At 42.3% G+C, this 16,666-nt stretch overlaps 1 protein-coding gene across 4 annotated transcripts in view; it reads left to right on the plus strand.

The window, feature by feature from the left end:
• Positions 1 to 16,666, plus strand: part of LOC117508745 (neurofibromin) — a 333,092-nt gene that overhangs the window by 142,550 nt on the left and 173,876 nt on the right. For all 4 annotated transcript variants that reach the window (XM_034168565.1, XM_034168568.1, XM_034168567.1 and 1 more), the window contains exon 25: positions 5,620 to 5,801. In XM_034168565.1, coding sequence (XP_034024456.1) covers positions 5,620 to 5,801 — 182 coding nt within the window. The remainder of the gene's footprint in view (positions 1 to 5,619; positions 5,802 to 16,666) is intronic.

The raw sequence follows: 16,666 nt of genomic DNA on the forward strand, positions 1-16,666 counted from the left end.
TTCCAAAGGGCTTCACAGAAATATGAAGAATTAACATGAAAATAGATGCCAGCAGCACCACCTAGAGGTGAAATAACACCAAGTGTTTTGTGCTTACTCATGACGGGGTCATAGTGAACAAGTTTAGTTTTGATGATGTATTCCCAGCTAACAAAATAAAGTTCCCAAAATGTTATAAACATTTGTCAAATCTTATCAGAACGTTAGCTGTAAAGTTCTTGTTATAATAGTAACATTAGCACAAACATTTTGAGAACGTTAGGCCAAACATTCTGGAAACGTTTTTGAGGCAAGTTTCTTCTTGGTTCCCAGAATGTTTGACAGTAATGATAGCAGCTCTAACGTTCTCAAAACGTTTGTGCTTGGACTATATAAAAGCAAAGTAAGTCCCTTCGGCTGCTCCCTTATTTTCATTAGGGATCACCACAGCAGATCCAACGTGGGTCTGCATGTTGATTTGGCACAAGTTTTACACCGGATGCCCTTCTTGGCGCAACTCCACATTACAAAGAGAAATGTAGCAGGGGTGAGGTTTGAACCAGGAACCTTCTGCACTGAAACCATGCGCACTAACCATTTGGCCACCACCCCTTTGTGTGTGTGTGTGTGTGTGTGTGTGTGTGTGTGTGTGTGTATATATATATATATATATATATATATATATATATATATATATATATATATACACACTCAACAAAAATATAAACTTTTGGTTTTGCTCCCATTTTGTATGAGATGAACTCAAAGATCTAAAACTTTTTCCACATACACAATATCACCATTTCCCTCGAATATTGTTCACAAACCAGTCTAAATCTGTGATAGTGAGCACTTCTCCTTTGCTGAGATAATCCATCCCACCTCACAGGTGTGCCATATCAAGATGCTGATTAGACACCATGATTAGTGCACAGGTGTGCCTTAGACTGCCCACAATAAAAGGCCACTCTGAGAGGTGCAGTTTTATCACACAGCACAATGCCACAGATGTCGCAAGATTTGAGGGAGTATGCAATTGGCATGCTGACAGCAGGAATGTCAACCAGAGCTGTTGCTCGTGTATTGAATGTTCATTTCTCTACCATAAGCTGTCTCCAAAGGCGTTTCAGAGAATTTGGCAGTACATCCAACTAGCCTCACAACCGCAGACCACATGTAACCACACCAGCCCAGGACCTCCACATCCAGCATGTTCACCTCCAAGATCGTCTGAGACCAGCCACTCGGACAGCTGCTGAAACAATCGGTTTGCATAACCAAAGAATTTCTGCACAAACTGTCAGAAACCGTCTCAGGGAAGCTCATCTGCATGCTCGTCGTCCTCATCGGGGTCTCGACCTGACTCCAGTTCATCGTCGTAACCGACTTGAGTGGGCAAATGCTCACATTCGCCTGTGTTTGGCACGTTGGAGAGGTGTTCTCTTCACGGATGAATCCCGGTTCACACTGTCCAGGGCAGATGGCAGACAGTGTGTGTGGCGTCGTGTGGGTGAGCGGTGTCAATGTTGTGGATTGAGTGGCCCATGGTGGCGGTGGGGTTATGGTATGGGCAGGCGTCTGTTATGGACGAAGAACACAGGTGCATTTTATTGATGGCATTTTGAATGCACAGAGATACCGTGACGAGATCCTGAGGCCCATTGTTGTGCCATACATCCAAGAACATCACCTCATGTTGCAGCAGGATAATGCACGGCCCCATGTTGCAAGGATCTGTACACAATTCTTGGAAGCTGAAAATGTCCCAGTTCTTGCATGGCCGGCATACTCACTGGACATGTCACCCATTGAGCATGTTTGGGATGCTCTGGACCGGCGTATACGACACCGTGTACCAGTTCCTGCCAATATCCAGCAACTTCGCACAGCCATTAAAGAGGAGTGGACCAACATTCCACAGGCCACAATTGACAACCTGATCAACTCTATGCGAAGGAGATGTGTTGCACTGCATGAGGCAAATGGTGGTCACACCAGATACTGACTGGTATTCCCCCCAATAAAACAAAACTGCATCTTTCAGAGTGGCCTTTTATTGTGGACAGTCTAAGGCACACCTGTGCACTAATCATGGTGTCTAATCAGCATCTTGATATGGCACACCTGTGAGGTGGGATGGATTATCTCAGCAAAGGAGAAGTGCTCACTATCAAAGATTTAGACTGGTTTGTGAACAATATTTGAGGGAAATGGTGATATTGTGTATGTGGAAAAAGTTTTAGATCTTTGAGTTCATCTCATACAAAATGGGAGCAAAACCAAAAGTGTTGCGTTTATATTTTTGTTGAGTGTGTGTATGTATATATATGTATATATATATATATATATATGTGTGTGTGTGTGTGTATATACAGTGAGGAAATTAAGTATTTGAACACCCTGCGATTTTGCAAGTTCTCCCACTTAGAAATCATGGAGGGGTCTGAAATTTTCAACTTAGGTGCATGTCCACTGTGAGAGACATAATCTAAAAAAAAAAAAAAAATCCGTTAATCACAGTGTATGATTTTTTTTTAAATAATTTATTTGTATGTTACTGATGAAAATCACTATTTGAACACCTGTGAAAATCAATGTTAATATTTGGTACAGTAGCCTTTGTTTGCATTTACAGAGGTCAAACGTTTCCTGTAGTTTTTCACCAGGTTTTCACACACTGCAGCAGGGATTTTGGTCCCCTCCTCCATACAGATCTTCTCTAGATCTTTCAGGTTTGGAGTTTCAGCTCCCTCCAAAGATTTTCTATTGAGTTCAGGTCTGGAGACTGGCCAGGCCACTCCAGGACCTTGAAATGGTTTTTACGGAGCCCCTCCTTAGTTGCCCTGGCTGTGTGTTTCAGGCCATAGTCATGCTGGAAGACCCAGCCATGACCCATCTTCAATGCTCTTACTGAGGGAAGGAGGTTATTTGCCAAAATCTCGTAGTACGTGACCCCATCCATCCTCCCTTCAATATGGTGCAGTCGCCCTGTCCCCTTTGCAGAAGAGCACCCCCACAGTATGATGTTTCCACCCCCATGCTTCACAGTTGGGATGGTTTTCTTGGGGTTGTTCTCATCCTCTAAACATGGTAAGTGGAGTTGATTCCAAAAAGCTCTATTATGGTCTCATCTGACCACCTGACCTTCTCCCATGCCTCCTCTGGATCATCCAGATGGTCACTGGTGAACTTCAAACTGGCCTGGACATGTGTTGGCTTGAGCAGGGGGACCTTGCTGCCCTGCAGGATTTTAAACCATGACAGCATTATGTGTTACTAATGTAATCTTTGTGACTGTGGTACCAGCTCTCTTCAGGTCATTGACCAGGTCCCCCCGTGTAGTTCTGAGCTTTCTCAGAATCATCCTTACTCCACAAAGTGAGATCTTGTATGGAATCCCAGACCGAGGGAGATTGATAGTCATCTTGTGTTTCTTCCACTTTCTAATAAATAATCATAACAGTTTTTGTCTTCTACCAAGCTGTTTGCCTGTTGTCCTGTAGTCCATCCCAGCCTTGTGCAGGTCTACAGTTTTGTCCCTGGTGTCCTTAGACAGCTCTTTGGTCTTGGCTATGGTGGACAAGTTGGAGTGTGATTGACTGAGTGTGTGAACATGTGTCTTTTATACAGGTAACAAGTTCAAACAGGTGCAATTAATACAGATAAAGAGTGCAGAATAAGAGGGCTTCTTAAAGAAAAATTAACAGGTCTGTGTGAGCCAGAATTCTTGCTGGTTGGTAGGTGTTCAAATACTTATTTGCAGCAGTAACATGCAAATAAATTATAAAAAAAAAAAATCATACATTGTGATTTCCGGATTTTTTTTTTTTTTTAGATTATGTCTCTCACAGTGGACATGCACCTAAGATGAAAATTTCAGACCCCTCCATGATTTCTAAGTGGGAGAACTTGCAAAACTGCAGGGTGTTCAAATACTTATCTTCCTCACTGTATATATGTGTGTGTATGTGTATATGTATGTATATAAATATATATAATATATATATATATATAATATATGTATATATGTATATGTATATATGTGTATATGTATATGTATATATGTATATGTATATATGTATATGTATATATGTGTATATATGTGTATATATGTATATATATGTGTATATATGTGTATATGTATGTATGTGTATATATGTATGTGTATATATGTATGTGTATATATGTATGTATATATGTATGTGTGTGTGTGTATGCACATGCACACAATGAGGCACATTTGATCCACTATTTTGCAAGTTTTCCCACTTATGAAGAATGGAGATGTCTGTATTTTTTATCACAGGTACGCTTCAACTGTGAGAGACAGAATAAAAAAATCCAGAAAATCACACTGCATGAAATGAGTATTTGATACAACAGAAAAACAGACCTTAATATTTGGTACAGAAACCTTTGTTTGCCATTACAGAGGTCAGATGTTTCCTATAGTTGTTGACCAAGTTTGTACACTGCAGCAGGATTTTGGTCCACTCCTCCATACAGATCTTCTCCAGATCTTTCAGGTTTAGAGTTTCAGCTCCCTCCAAAGATTTTTTATTGTGTTCAGGTCTGGAGACTGGCCAGGCCAATCCAGGACCTTGAAATGCTTCTTATGCTGCGTTTACACATAACGACGACAAGTCACGAATGCCACGAAGTACACATTCTTGGCCGCTGATCACGAACGTGATGATTCGGGGCAGAGGCATCAAGTGTCCTCAGGAACTGTTGCAACCTGTTACCACACGTTACGATTAATGCCACATGTTGCCGGAGAATTATCAGGAACCATTACGCACGGTCATCGTTACGTTCTGTCACGTTGTGAACGAGGTGAATTGTCTCCACACACACACACCCATATTCATCCAACCGAATTCAGATCGCTCCAGTTTTTCAGAAGAACTTTGTGACTGCATGCGTAGTTGGGCTCTGTGCCATGGAGTGGCGCAGAGAGGAGGAGGAGGACAGAGCCAGATGTGTGGCTTCATGCGACTCTAGTCTGGCGCATTTTCCCAAACATCAGGCACATGCAGCAGGTGGAACACCTGCAGGAGCGCGCTGAAGAGCACTGAAATTTGACATTTAGCCAACTTGGTGTCAGCAATCAAACTGAATATTGTGCAGCAGGGTTTAATTGTGCGCGCGCTTCTTCCTCCGCCGGACTGGAGGAGGTGCAGAGATGTTCGGCTGCATGTGAGTCTCCTCTCGCTCCTCTGGTTCCAGAGGGTCAGACTCGTTCTCCCGCTCATCGGTTACAACAGCAGGTGGAACACCTGCAGGAGCGTCCTGAGGCGCTTCAGCAGGAACCGGGAAACAAACCTGCTCCATCCGAAAACGAAGCTTCCACTGTCTAGCGTTCTAAAATTCATACTTGCCTGCAAATGATTTGTAACAATTTGATATTAAATTGCCATTTACTGAAAACAGGTGGGATCACTGCAAATGAAATGTATTTCCTACACTGTTCCAACAGACTTCCATTTTACTAAAGTGCTGTTTAATAAATATGTACTGTGAAATATATTGCGGAGGACACTAAAGGTTAACTGTAGCTTGTTGCATCTGCTGTATGAATAAAATGCTCCAGATTGTTCTCTAATGAAACTCCTGCTGTCGTTTGTTGTCTGCTGGTAGGTACTTCACTCTGTTCATGAACCTGCTGAATGATTGCAGTGAGGTGGAGGATGAGGGCCAGGCAGTGGGAGGACGGAAGAGAGGAATGTCTCGCCGCCTGGCTTCTCTTCGCCACTATACTGTCCTGGCCATGTCGAACCTCCTCAACGCAAACGTAGACAGTGGCCTTATGCACTCCATTGGTATGAAATCCACTGCATTAATATCGCCAACTTTGTTTAAAGAGGTTTGGCTTACTTTATTTTCCTGAAAGAAATGCATCTCTGGAGTTCATTTCAGCATGATCTCAACCAATATCATGTAGCTTCTTGATTTTGCAGCCTTTCAAAGTGACTCTTATCAACCAAAATTTTATTTTTATGAAATAACTTTTATTTTTTAAACCTTTAAACATGCAAGAATTAAAGTTCTCTGTCGCCACGATGGATGTCAGTCAATTGGGCAGCCAAAAGGCAGGGTTCGCACTGATTCCTTCCTGACACAAATTCAAGGCTGGATGCAAGATCTAAAATTTTCCGCATGCCCGGGACACGTGTGCCACGTTCAGAACGTTCAAAAACCGATTTTTAGAGTAACGTCTCTGTTTTTGTTTTTTTGTTTTTTCCCCGACTCACAGCGAGTCTCTGTGTCTGTTCCTCTGTGTCCTGTCTGCACTGTGCAGGAGGAGGAGGCGGGCAGTCTGTTTGAGTGTAGATGCCTCACAGCACAGTGACAACACAGCAAGCAGACTGCAGAGCTTTACAAACAAATTTTAAAACCTTTCTTTCAAAGTCTGCTCTGAGTGTCTCTGTGAGTGTTCTCGCTGTTGTTAAACTAAAAACACAGCTGCGACACATTAACAAATGCTAATGCTTTCTTGTCTGTCAAAAAATACACCTAAAGGTACCTTGATACTTGCACAAATTTCATACCCATACTGGCATGCAATGTTGTGCGCCAGTGAGTAAACATGTTGTGAACTGTTGTAAACTGCCTGTGAACTGTGCGCAGCTGTGAGCCAGTGCGCAAAGACAAGTTTGAAATGTTCAAAACTTCTGGCACGCATGAGTTTTGTGAACTAGACATGAACATTGCCCATCCTATTCCAAAACAATGTATGTCACCGCGTGTCAATGCGTCTGTCTCATTGTCGCAGCGCATCTGAACGATTGACATGTTGCATCTATAATACTCAGCTCAGCTTTATTTATAGAGCACTTTAGAAAAGCCACAATTGAAACAAAGTGCTGTACATGGGGGTCATAAAAAACAACAAAACAACCCAACAACAATAAAAACAGTGAAAAAAAAAAAAAATGCTATGTTAAAAGCCAGTGAATAAAAGTGGGTTTTAAGATTGGTTTTAAACACAGACAGTGAGGAGGCATGCCTAATGTGTGCAGGTAAATCATTCCAAATTTTAGAAGCTGCAACAGAAAATGCTCTGCCCCTCTGAGCGTTAGCTTGGACCTCGGGTATCTGCTGACCGGAGGCACCGTGCAGGGGTATAGGGGTGAAGAAGCTCAGAGAGGTAGGGCAGGGCAAGAATCTTAAAATGAACCCTCAAGTCCAAAGGCACCCAGTGGAGAGAGGCCAAGATAGGTGTAATGTGCTCCCTCTTTTGTACAGTTAGCAGATAACCGACAGCGTTCTGAACTAATTGGAGATGTACAAGGGAGGACAGGCTAACTCCAAAATAAAGTGCATTACAGTAATCTAACTCAGAGGTAATGAAGGCATGGATTGCTGTTTCAAAGTGCTGATGTGCGAGGAAAAGCTTCACCTTAGCACATGGGTTAAAGTTCTCCGTCACCACAATAGATTTCCGTCATTTGGAAAATTTAACCACACATATGCGTGCGCACGTAGTGCCATGTGTGTTTTGGGGCCGAAATATGATAGTCTCACTGTCAAAGCAACATCCCATTCTGCGCTAATCAAAGCAGCAGCAATGTCAGCGTGGACTGCGGAGGAAGGGACTGTGTGAATTTTCCGTCCTCTCCGCTCTGTTTACTGCTTGCCATGAGCCATGGTCTTTCTCCTCCCTGTCTTCGTGAGAACATTGGCAGACACAGCCCCAAGTCGAGCTGGGTGTGGCTTTGCTTTGAACCAATGAAGCATTGATCTGTCTCACTGCTTCGATGGTTTGTTGTATTATTTCACTTTATCTTAATTTTCCCCCGCTAAAACCCTAAAGAGCATATGTCTGTGAGTATTATTTACCTTTTTTATATTAAACCGACCTGTTATGGTCTTCTAAGACAGTTGATAGATGTATTTTATAACTTAAAAACGGGGCCGATGCTAACGTGTTAACATGTCTATGGCGTTTTCAATGTTAAAGTTAGCATTAAGCTGTTCACATCTCAGCACAGTCTGTGTGCATTTGTTTTCTGTATAATAAATAATTAATGGCTTAGCGTTTGTTGTTGTAAAAGAGACAAATGTATTATGAATTGTAATATTTTTTGTTAAATTTTATTTATATATTAATAACAATAATAGCAACAACAACAAAAGTAATAACTAATATTGCTACAATACAATTTTAGAGAAACAGACAAAAAGAACCTGATAAAACGCAACAGAAAAGGTAAAACCAACTAACAGTGAACATAAATAAATAAATATAGAAATAAATAACTGTTTCGTGTGAACACCTAGTGACTCCACTTCATCCCTGTTTTATTTAAGTTTAATGACAATTTGTTTCGGTCAAACCACATCTAAGCTGTGTTTTTACACAAGAAAAAAATAAAATGCAGTAAACTGCACAACTGCACAAATATCTTATTAAATATAGCATATTACACTTTATTCAGGCCTTTAAAATACTTTTGTGGACTCTTGCTGTAATATGTTGTCAGTGGTTGCGATAGTTGCTGTAGGCATCTAAAAATGCTCATAATCAGGTGAAACCTGATGGAAATCTCTTTGTGGTGTGTCGGTGATGTATGTATGTGCAAAATAAAACAAAACACTACTCCAGGTATGTTTTTGATGAAAATATAACATTGTAACTTTATTACAACCTCAAACGTTGATGTTGCGTTATAAAGGCTTTTTCATAATAACTCACTTCAAGAAATAATGGCAAAACTCACATGTAAGTAAAAAAAAAAAAACCAAACAAACAACAACAAAAAAAGATTAATCGATTACTAAAATAATCGTTAGTTGCAGCCCTTGTTTGTTTTACGAGTGAGAGCATTTTACCGATTAAATGTGAATAAGCCAGTTTTGAGTTTCTCAGTGCGCATGCGTTTTCAAAACGGGTGACAGTGTTACTTTGTGCACAGCAGAACAACGTTGTCAGTTGCTTTAGGCCCTAATTTTGTATTTTATTGACTGTACAGCCAGCGTCACAGCACCCATTTGGTGCATTCACCAGATTAGGACAAATCAAAATAGTACAGAAAACAAAGAATTTTTACTTGACATTTTGAAGTGAATTTTCTTTGTTTCAGAGGGCTTCATACTCGTTAAAATTCACCAGAATGTACAAAATTTGACTTGCTCTTTTAAAAAAAATTCTGTGGGAGATTCCCCAGACCCCGCATTATCAATACTGTGTTTTTACTTAACAGTTTGAAGTGAGTTTTATTTGTTTCAGAGGGCTTCATACCTGTTAAAATTCACCAGAATACACAAAATTTGACTTGGTCTTTTAAAAATGTTCTGGGGGAGCACCCCCAGAATCAAGACTACACCCTGCCCCCCCACCACCATTTTATGTATCTTTTATTATGTTCAAGTTTTGCATTCTTTTTATGCTTTTTCTGTCTCTCCTTAGAGGCTATTTAGAATAGATTTGTATGCTGTGTAATGTGTTTATTGTATTTATTGAGGAAAAAAGAGTGTGTGCCCCCACTACGCCACATTTTAGGGAATTGCTGGCATTGATTTTTGCCAGGAAAAAATTTCAGTCAGATGAAAATTTCTTGCTTTAACCCATGCCTTAGCAAGCTGCCAGAGGTGAAAGAAACTTGACCTAACTACTTTACTAATTTGGTGATCCAGTTTAAAATCGCTGTCCATCTTAAAACCCAAATTAGTAACAGTACACTTTGCATAAGCTGCCAATCAATGGACCCAAAATCAACGGGGGGGGGGGGGGGGGTACACAGGAGCCGCTAGGGCCAAACACGTCACCTCTGTTTTCTTATCATTAAAACCTCCGAAGTTTAGGGCCATCCAGGCTTTAACATCTTCAAGACATGACAGCAGGGATTTGAGAGAAAAGGCATCACTTTTCCTCAGGGGGACACATATCTGGCTGTCATCAACATCACAATGAAAAGTTTCTGTGTAGGCTCTCAGTTGTCCAGGTGGTTTCCATAGTAGAGAAGCTTGAATCTTCGACTGGACTGGGTTGCTTGACGCGAGGACGTTTCGCTTCAAATCCCAGAAGCTTCCTCAGCTAAAATTCTTGCTCTGGTAGTCTGACTCCTGTCTGACCCTTGTCGAGAAGAACAAACAGAAGCCACAAAAGCTGGAGTTTTAAACCGAACCAGACACCTCCTACCGAGAAGCAGACTGCTATTGGCTAGTGACTAAACAATTGCTTTAATTAGCACCTAAGGTGCTCTAGTTAACACCCTCCTAATGACAGGGTAGCTGTCGTTCCTAACGATGGGACTGACGCCTCTCCTGATGATGTGAATGACTCATTACCATGAACAAAAGACTGAAACTGCTTTGGTCTGAGTACCCCATTGTAAAGAGGGAACAAAGCGTGTCTCAGACCCCCTCCCCGGTTAAGGCTTGGTTTCAACTGTTTCACATAGAATGCCTCCTTTACCCCGCTCTCAAACCATTTCTTCTCTCTGGCTAAGATTTTAACTTCCTTGTCCTAAAACGTGTGGTTAGTGTCTTTAAGGTGGAGATGAACTGCAGACTGAGGTCCACTGGTGCCCTCTCTGCAGTGCTGGTATAGCTTTTTGTGTAACGGCTGCGTAGTCTTACCTATGTCGTGTTCGTTACAGTTTTCCCTGACATCTGATAGAATACACTACATTGCTCTTTTTGTAACTAGGGATCCTGTCCTTAGGGTGAACTAATTTCTGTCTCAAGGTGTTAACAGGTTTAAAGTAAACTGGGATTTTGAGCTGTCTGAAGATCCTCTGTAGTTTTTCTCCTACTCCTGCTAAATAAGCGAGAGACACTCCTCTTCTTCTTGTCTCCGTCTCCTGTCTATCTGGTCTCTTTGTTCTCTGGGACTTCTGCACTTTATCCAGGGACCATTGTGGGTACCCACATACCGTGAGGGCTTTCCAGACAAGTTGTTGTTCTTTAGCCCTTCCCTCTGCAGTTGTGGGCACCTGTAGGGCTCTGTGTTGAAGAGTCCTGATCACCCCGAGCTTGTGTTCAAGTGGGTGGTTTGAGCCAAAGAGCAGATATTGGTCAGTGTGAGTTGGTTTTCTGTAAACCCCTGTCTGGAGCTGCCTGTTCTCTCCAATCATAACATCACAGTCCAAGAAGGCTAAATGGTTGTTTCTGGCATCCTTACGTGTGAACTTGATAGTGGAGTCCACCGAGTTGATGTGCTCTGTAAAATCCTCATCCTCCTGTTGCTTGATTTTAACCCATGTGTCATCGACATATCTGAACCAGTGACTGGGAGGGATGCCCGTGAAAGACGTCAGGGCTCTCTTCTCCACTTGTTCCATGTACAGTTTGGCCACAATGGGGGATACCGGAGACCCCATCGCACAACCATAGATCTGCCTGTAGTAATTCCCTCTAAACAGGAAATACGTGGTGTTAAGACAGATCTCCAAGAGTTGGCAGATGTGGTCTGGTGTGAGTTTGGTCCTTTCAAGTAGAGACACATCCTCCAGCAGTCTCTGCCTCACAGCTGAGATGGCCTCAGTGGTGGGGATGCAGGTGAACAACGATTTCACATCAAATTACACCATAGTTTCATCTGCCTCCAGCTGAAGGTCCTTGATCTTGTTCACAAAATCTTGTGTGTTCTCCACATGGTGGTCTGAGTTACCCACTAGAGGAGCCAAAATCCACTTGAGGTACTTGGCCAAATTGTACGTGATGGAATCTGTGCTACATACAATAGGCCTGAGTGGCACATCCTGTTTGTGGATTTTGGGCAGTCCATAGATGCATGGAGTGGCGTCCCCAGGGTACAGTCTGTAGTATGCCTGCCTGTCAATGAATCCCTCTTTCTCCAGGTTTTGTTGGTAATTAATGATTTTCTTCTTATAGCCGCTTGTGGTGTGTCTCTTTTCAGACGCTCGTATGTATTGGAGTCATTGAGCAAGTTGTTGATCGTGGCCTCGTAGTCCGATGTGTTCAGGACCACGGTGCATCTGCCTTTATCCGCTGGCAGGATAAGGATGCTTTGGTTCTTCTGCAGTGCTGACAAAGCTTTCCATTCTTCTCCTGCGATGTTGGACAGAGGAGGCTTAGCACTGTTCAGCACTGCTGTGACTCTTAGTCGGAGGTCCCCAGCTTCTGACTCTGACAAACTGTTATGTTTAATGGCTGACTCTACTGCAGTGATGTAATCTACTGTCGGTATATGTTTAGGGGTCCCTGAGAAATTTAGTCCTTTAGCGAGCACATCCTTTTCTGTCTGTGTAAGAACCCTGTCGGAGAGATTCTTTACCCAATTTTCCCTGTTGTCACTAATTTGTCTGGGTGTATCTTTAAAACTACTCCCACTGAAAGTACACCTTTTCTGCACTAAAAGGTTGTGAAACTTCCTGATTTGCCGCTCCTTACTTTTTAAATGCTCAGACATTTGAATTTTAACTATGAACTTTGTGATCTTATTATGGGCCTCTTCCCCCACTAAAGTTTCTAACCTTTTGTGAAGACTAACAAGATCATTTTGCAGGTCTAATATTTTAAAATGAAGCTGTCTAATTCTAAGACCCAAAATCCTCTTAAGGTAACTGCTGGATCTTTTCTGCTGTGTGACCTGCTTCTAGTGCCTTTTGCTTCATGCATTTGGGAATAACATTGTTTTGTTTGCATCTCAGGTTAAATCTTAAGTGGTTTCTAAAGTTAGCTATCTTTTTAGAAGTCTTTTCCAGCTTACGTACCAGTGCCAGGGCCTCATGCCCACAGTTGGTCACAATGTTTTTGTGTAGGCCAAACACAGTCACCTCTGTTTTCTTATCATTAAAACCTCTGACGTTTAGGGCCATCCAGGCTTTAATATCTTCAAGACATGACAGCAGAGATTTGAGAGAAAAGTCATCACTTTTCCTCAGGGGGACACATATTTGGCTGTCATCAACATCACAATGAAAAGTTTCTGTGTAGGCTCTCAGTTGTCCAGGTGGTTTCCATAGTAGAGAAGCTTGAATCTTCGACTGGACTGGGTTGCTTGACGCGAGGACGTTTCGCTTCAAATCCCAGAAGCTTCCTCAGCTAAAATTCTTGCTCTGGTAGTCTGACTCCTGTCTGACCCTTGTCGAGAAGAACAAACAGAAGCCACAAAAGCTGGAGTTTTAAACCTAACCAGACACCTCCTACCGAGAAGCAGACTGCTGTTGGCTAGTGACTAAACAATTGCTTTAATTAGCACCTAATGTGCTCTAGTTAACACCCTCCTAATGACAGGGTAGCTGTCCTTCCTAACGATGGGACTGACGCCTCTCCTTATGATGTGATTGACTCATTACCGCCTCTCCTGATGATGTGAATGACTCATTACCATGAACAAAAGACTGAAACTGCTTTGATCTGAGTACCCCATTGTAAACAGGGGACAAAGCGTGTCTCAGACCCCCTCCCCAGTTAAGGCTGGGTTTCAACTGTTTCACATAGAATGCCTCCTTCACCCCTCTCTCAAACCATTTCTTCTCTCTGGCTAAGATTTTAACTTCCTTGTCCTAAAACGTGTGGTTAGTGTCTTTAAGGTGGAGATGAAATGCAGACTGAGGTCTACTGGCGCCCTCTCTGCAGTGCTGGTATAGCCTTTTGTGTAAAGGTTGCTTAGTCTCACCTATGTCGTGTTCATTATAGTTTTCCTGACATCTATTAGAATACACTACATTGCTCTCTTTGTAACTAGGAATCCTGTCCTTAGGGTGAACTCCCAATTTACTTTAAACCTGTTAACACCTTGAGACAGAAATTAGTTCAACCTTAAAGTCTGATCTGACAGTCAGGTAGCCAATGGAAGGATGCCAGAACGGGTGTAAAATGGTCCATCTTTCTTGTCTGTCAAAAGTCTGGCAGCAGCATTCTGAACTAATTGGAGACCCCTGATACTGGACTGCGGCAACCCTGACAATAGGACATTACAATAATCCAATCTGGAGGAAACAAAGGCATGAATCTGGGTCTCAGCATCAGCCATTGACAATATGGGACGAATCCTCGCTATATTTTGCAAATGGAAGAAGGCACCTCTCGTAACAGCCTTAATGTGAAGACCAAAGGACAACACAGGGTCAAAAACCACCCGAAGGTTCCTCACCCTGTCAGTGTGATGCATGACACACGAACCTAAGCCAAGTGCTAGCTGATCAAATTGATGCAGATATCTTGCTGGACCAATAACCATCATTTTAGGCTTGTCAGAATATAGAAGTAGGAGGTTACTAGACATCCAGCCTCTCACTGATGCAAGGCAATCCTCCAGTGTTTTCATAGAATTGAGATTACCAGCAGTTATCAGCATATACAATTGAGTATCATCAGCATAGCAATGAGAGACAATCCCAAAACGCCGCAGTATATGACCAAGGGGTGGTATATAGAGGGGAAAAAAAGCAGGGGACCCAAGACAGATCCCTGTCGAACCCCAAATTTCATATCACTAAGGTTACAAGTAGTGTTGTCGTATAAAACACAAAGAGAGTGACTGGATAGATATGACGTCAACCATGCAAGGGCACTTCCAGTAATCCCAAAGTAATGCTCCAACCTATCAAGTAAAACATGATGACCCATGGAGTGGGAGTGAATACATGAGAACTGAGAGGGGTGCAGACACGGGGCAGATGAAGACAGGATGAGACAGACAGGTGTAAGTGAGCAGTGAAGAGAATTACTGACATGACAATGAATGATAAAGGTAAAACACCTCCGCGTTGATAACCATTTGTAAAATCCAGGCGGCTTTTGGTGGCTTTCAGTTGAGTATCTGAGAAATTGTTTAACAGCAGGGCATGTTCCAACTTGTCCTTAAGGCTTCCAACGGAGGTGTTTTTCCTGTGGCGGGCGCGCCAATCCGTCCGCACGTCTTTCATTAAAAAATCTCCTTTAACAGTGGAATGTCCGGATAAACTGCTGATCCCGACTTCTTCTGAAAGTTCTCTGTTCTCTCACGACGTCCTGGGTCAACAGAGGCTTAAATTTGGAGGTTTTCAGCTTGAAACAGGATGACGACGTCGCCTCAGAGCGCTGCGCAACGTCCCGCTCCGTGGGAAGTCCTTACAGCGATAGAAACAATCCAAAATCTCTCATCGGCCGTTAAAATTTCCACCGAAAATCAGCTTAATTTGTCGAATGCTATCCACTCGGATGTGCCTCACAGTTTTGGAAAAAATTTTGATGAAGCACAGTGCCAGTCTCTCAGCAACTTCTCAGACAAAGGAATTCCGACGAGGGGGCTGGACCACTCCTCCCACAAGGCGTGCTCACAGGCGAATGACGTCATCGACAGGTGTGAAAAAAACTCTCGCATGCCCACGAGGGTTCAAGCTTGGCTGATGTAATCACACGTGATTCAAATCCATATGGTTTTTAAAAAAAATAATGTCGGATACTTTTCTAATAGACCTCGTATAAGTAAAACAGAGACTAAGTGATAACAAAACCTGATATTAAAGTACTACAGATAACAGAAAGGAGAACCGCAAAAATAAGCAGGTAACTAAATGATAAACAATGAAACACAGACTAGCTTAACAAAACAACAGAACTGAAACATGGCTGAAGTATAAAAGTAACAAAAACAAAGTGACAAAGCAAAACTAGAACAGAGAATAACCGCATCATGAAAATAACAATTAATAAAACAAGGGTGGGGCAGAAGGAGAAGAACCAAATAAAAAGGGAAAATAAGGATTAAAGCCTGGAACTGGGCTGGGCATGACAGATTCCATCAAACTGTAAATCTAGGTGGCACCCCAGCCATAGCACCCACCTCAGTAGCAGGGTGTGGTGGGTGAACTGGTGTGTGCTGGGTTATGTTTAACCCAATATTTTCAGTTTTCTTCTCAAAGTAATCCAAGAAGGCCTGTGCTGAAAATAGAGAATGAGTTACAGTTGACTGGCCATGACGAAGTATTGCCACTGTGTCGAACAAGAACTTTGAGTTATACTTGTTTTTATTAATCAAATCAGAGTAATAGGCCCGCTTTGTAGTCAATAGTGCATGCTTATAGTCTAAAAGGGCATCACGCCAGTCAAGATGGAATACTTCAAGTTTGGAAATATGCCATTTCTGTTCTAAAGCTCTAGCCTTCTGCCTAAGGTCACACAAGTGACCATTAAACCAAGTTGACCGTGCTATGGGAGGGCATGGTTTTAGTAAAGGTGGCGCAGTCATATCAAGTGCATAATACTATCTACTGACTGGGCATCCTCTAAGCTTGATGCTAAGATGTTAGACAATCTAGCCTCAAGTTCAGTCACAGCTTAATACGTTGCCGCTGTAGTAAACAAGGTTCTTGTTCCGCTAAACACGGCAGCGAAAGTGTAAACCTAATAAGTGAGTGGACAGAGATCACTGATGCAAGGGGCAAGATATCAACATTTGTAACGGCAATACCGCGTGCAAGAACCAGATCCAGTGTATTGCCACTAGAATGTGTCGAAACCTGAATGCATTGTTGGAAATCCAATGCATCCACAATTTCCATAAATGATTTACAGACAGGATCAGAGGGCTTATTTACATGAATGTTAAAATCGCCAATGATCAAAATATTATCTGCACTAGTTGATAACTCAGAAATGAACACACCAAATTCATCTAAAAATTTCGAGTATGGACCGGGGGGCCTACAAACAATGACAAAATAACATGACTGATTTCCATTCTTCTGGCCGTGACAAAACACACCATCATAAACACAACGGACAATTA

Source organism: Thalassophryne amazonica, chromosome 4 (genome assembly GCF_902500255.1).
Source record: "Thalassophryne amazonica chromosome 4, fThaAma1.1, whole genome shotgun sequence".
Lineage (NCBI taxonomy): Eukaryota > Metazoa > Chordata > Actinopteri > Batrachoidiformes > Batrachoididae > Thalassophryne > Thalassophryne amazonica.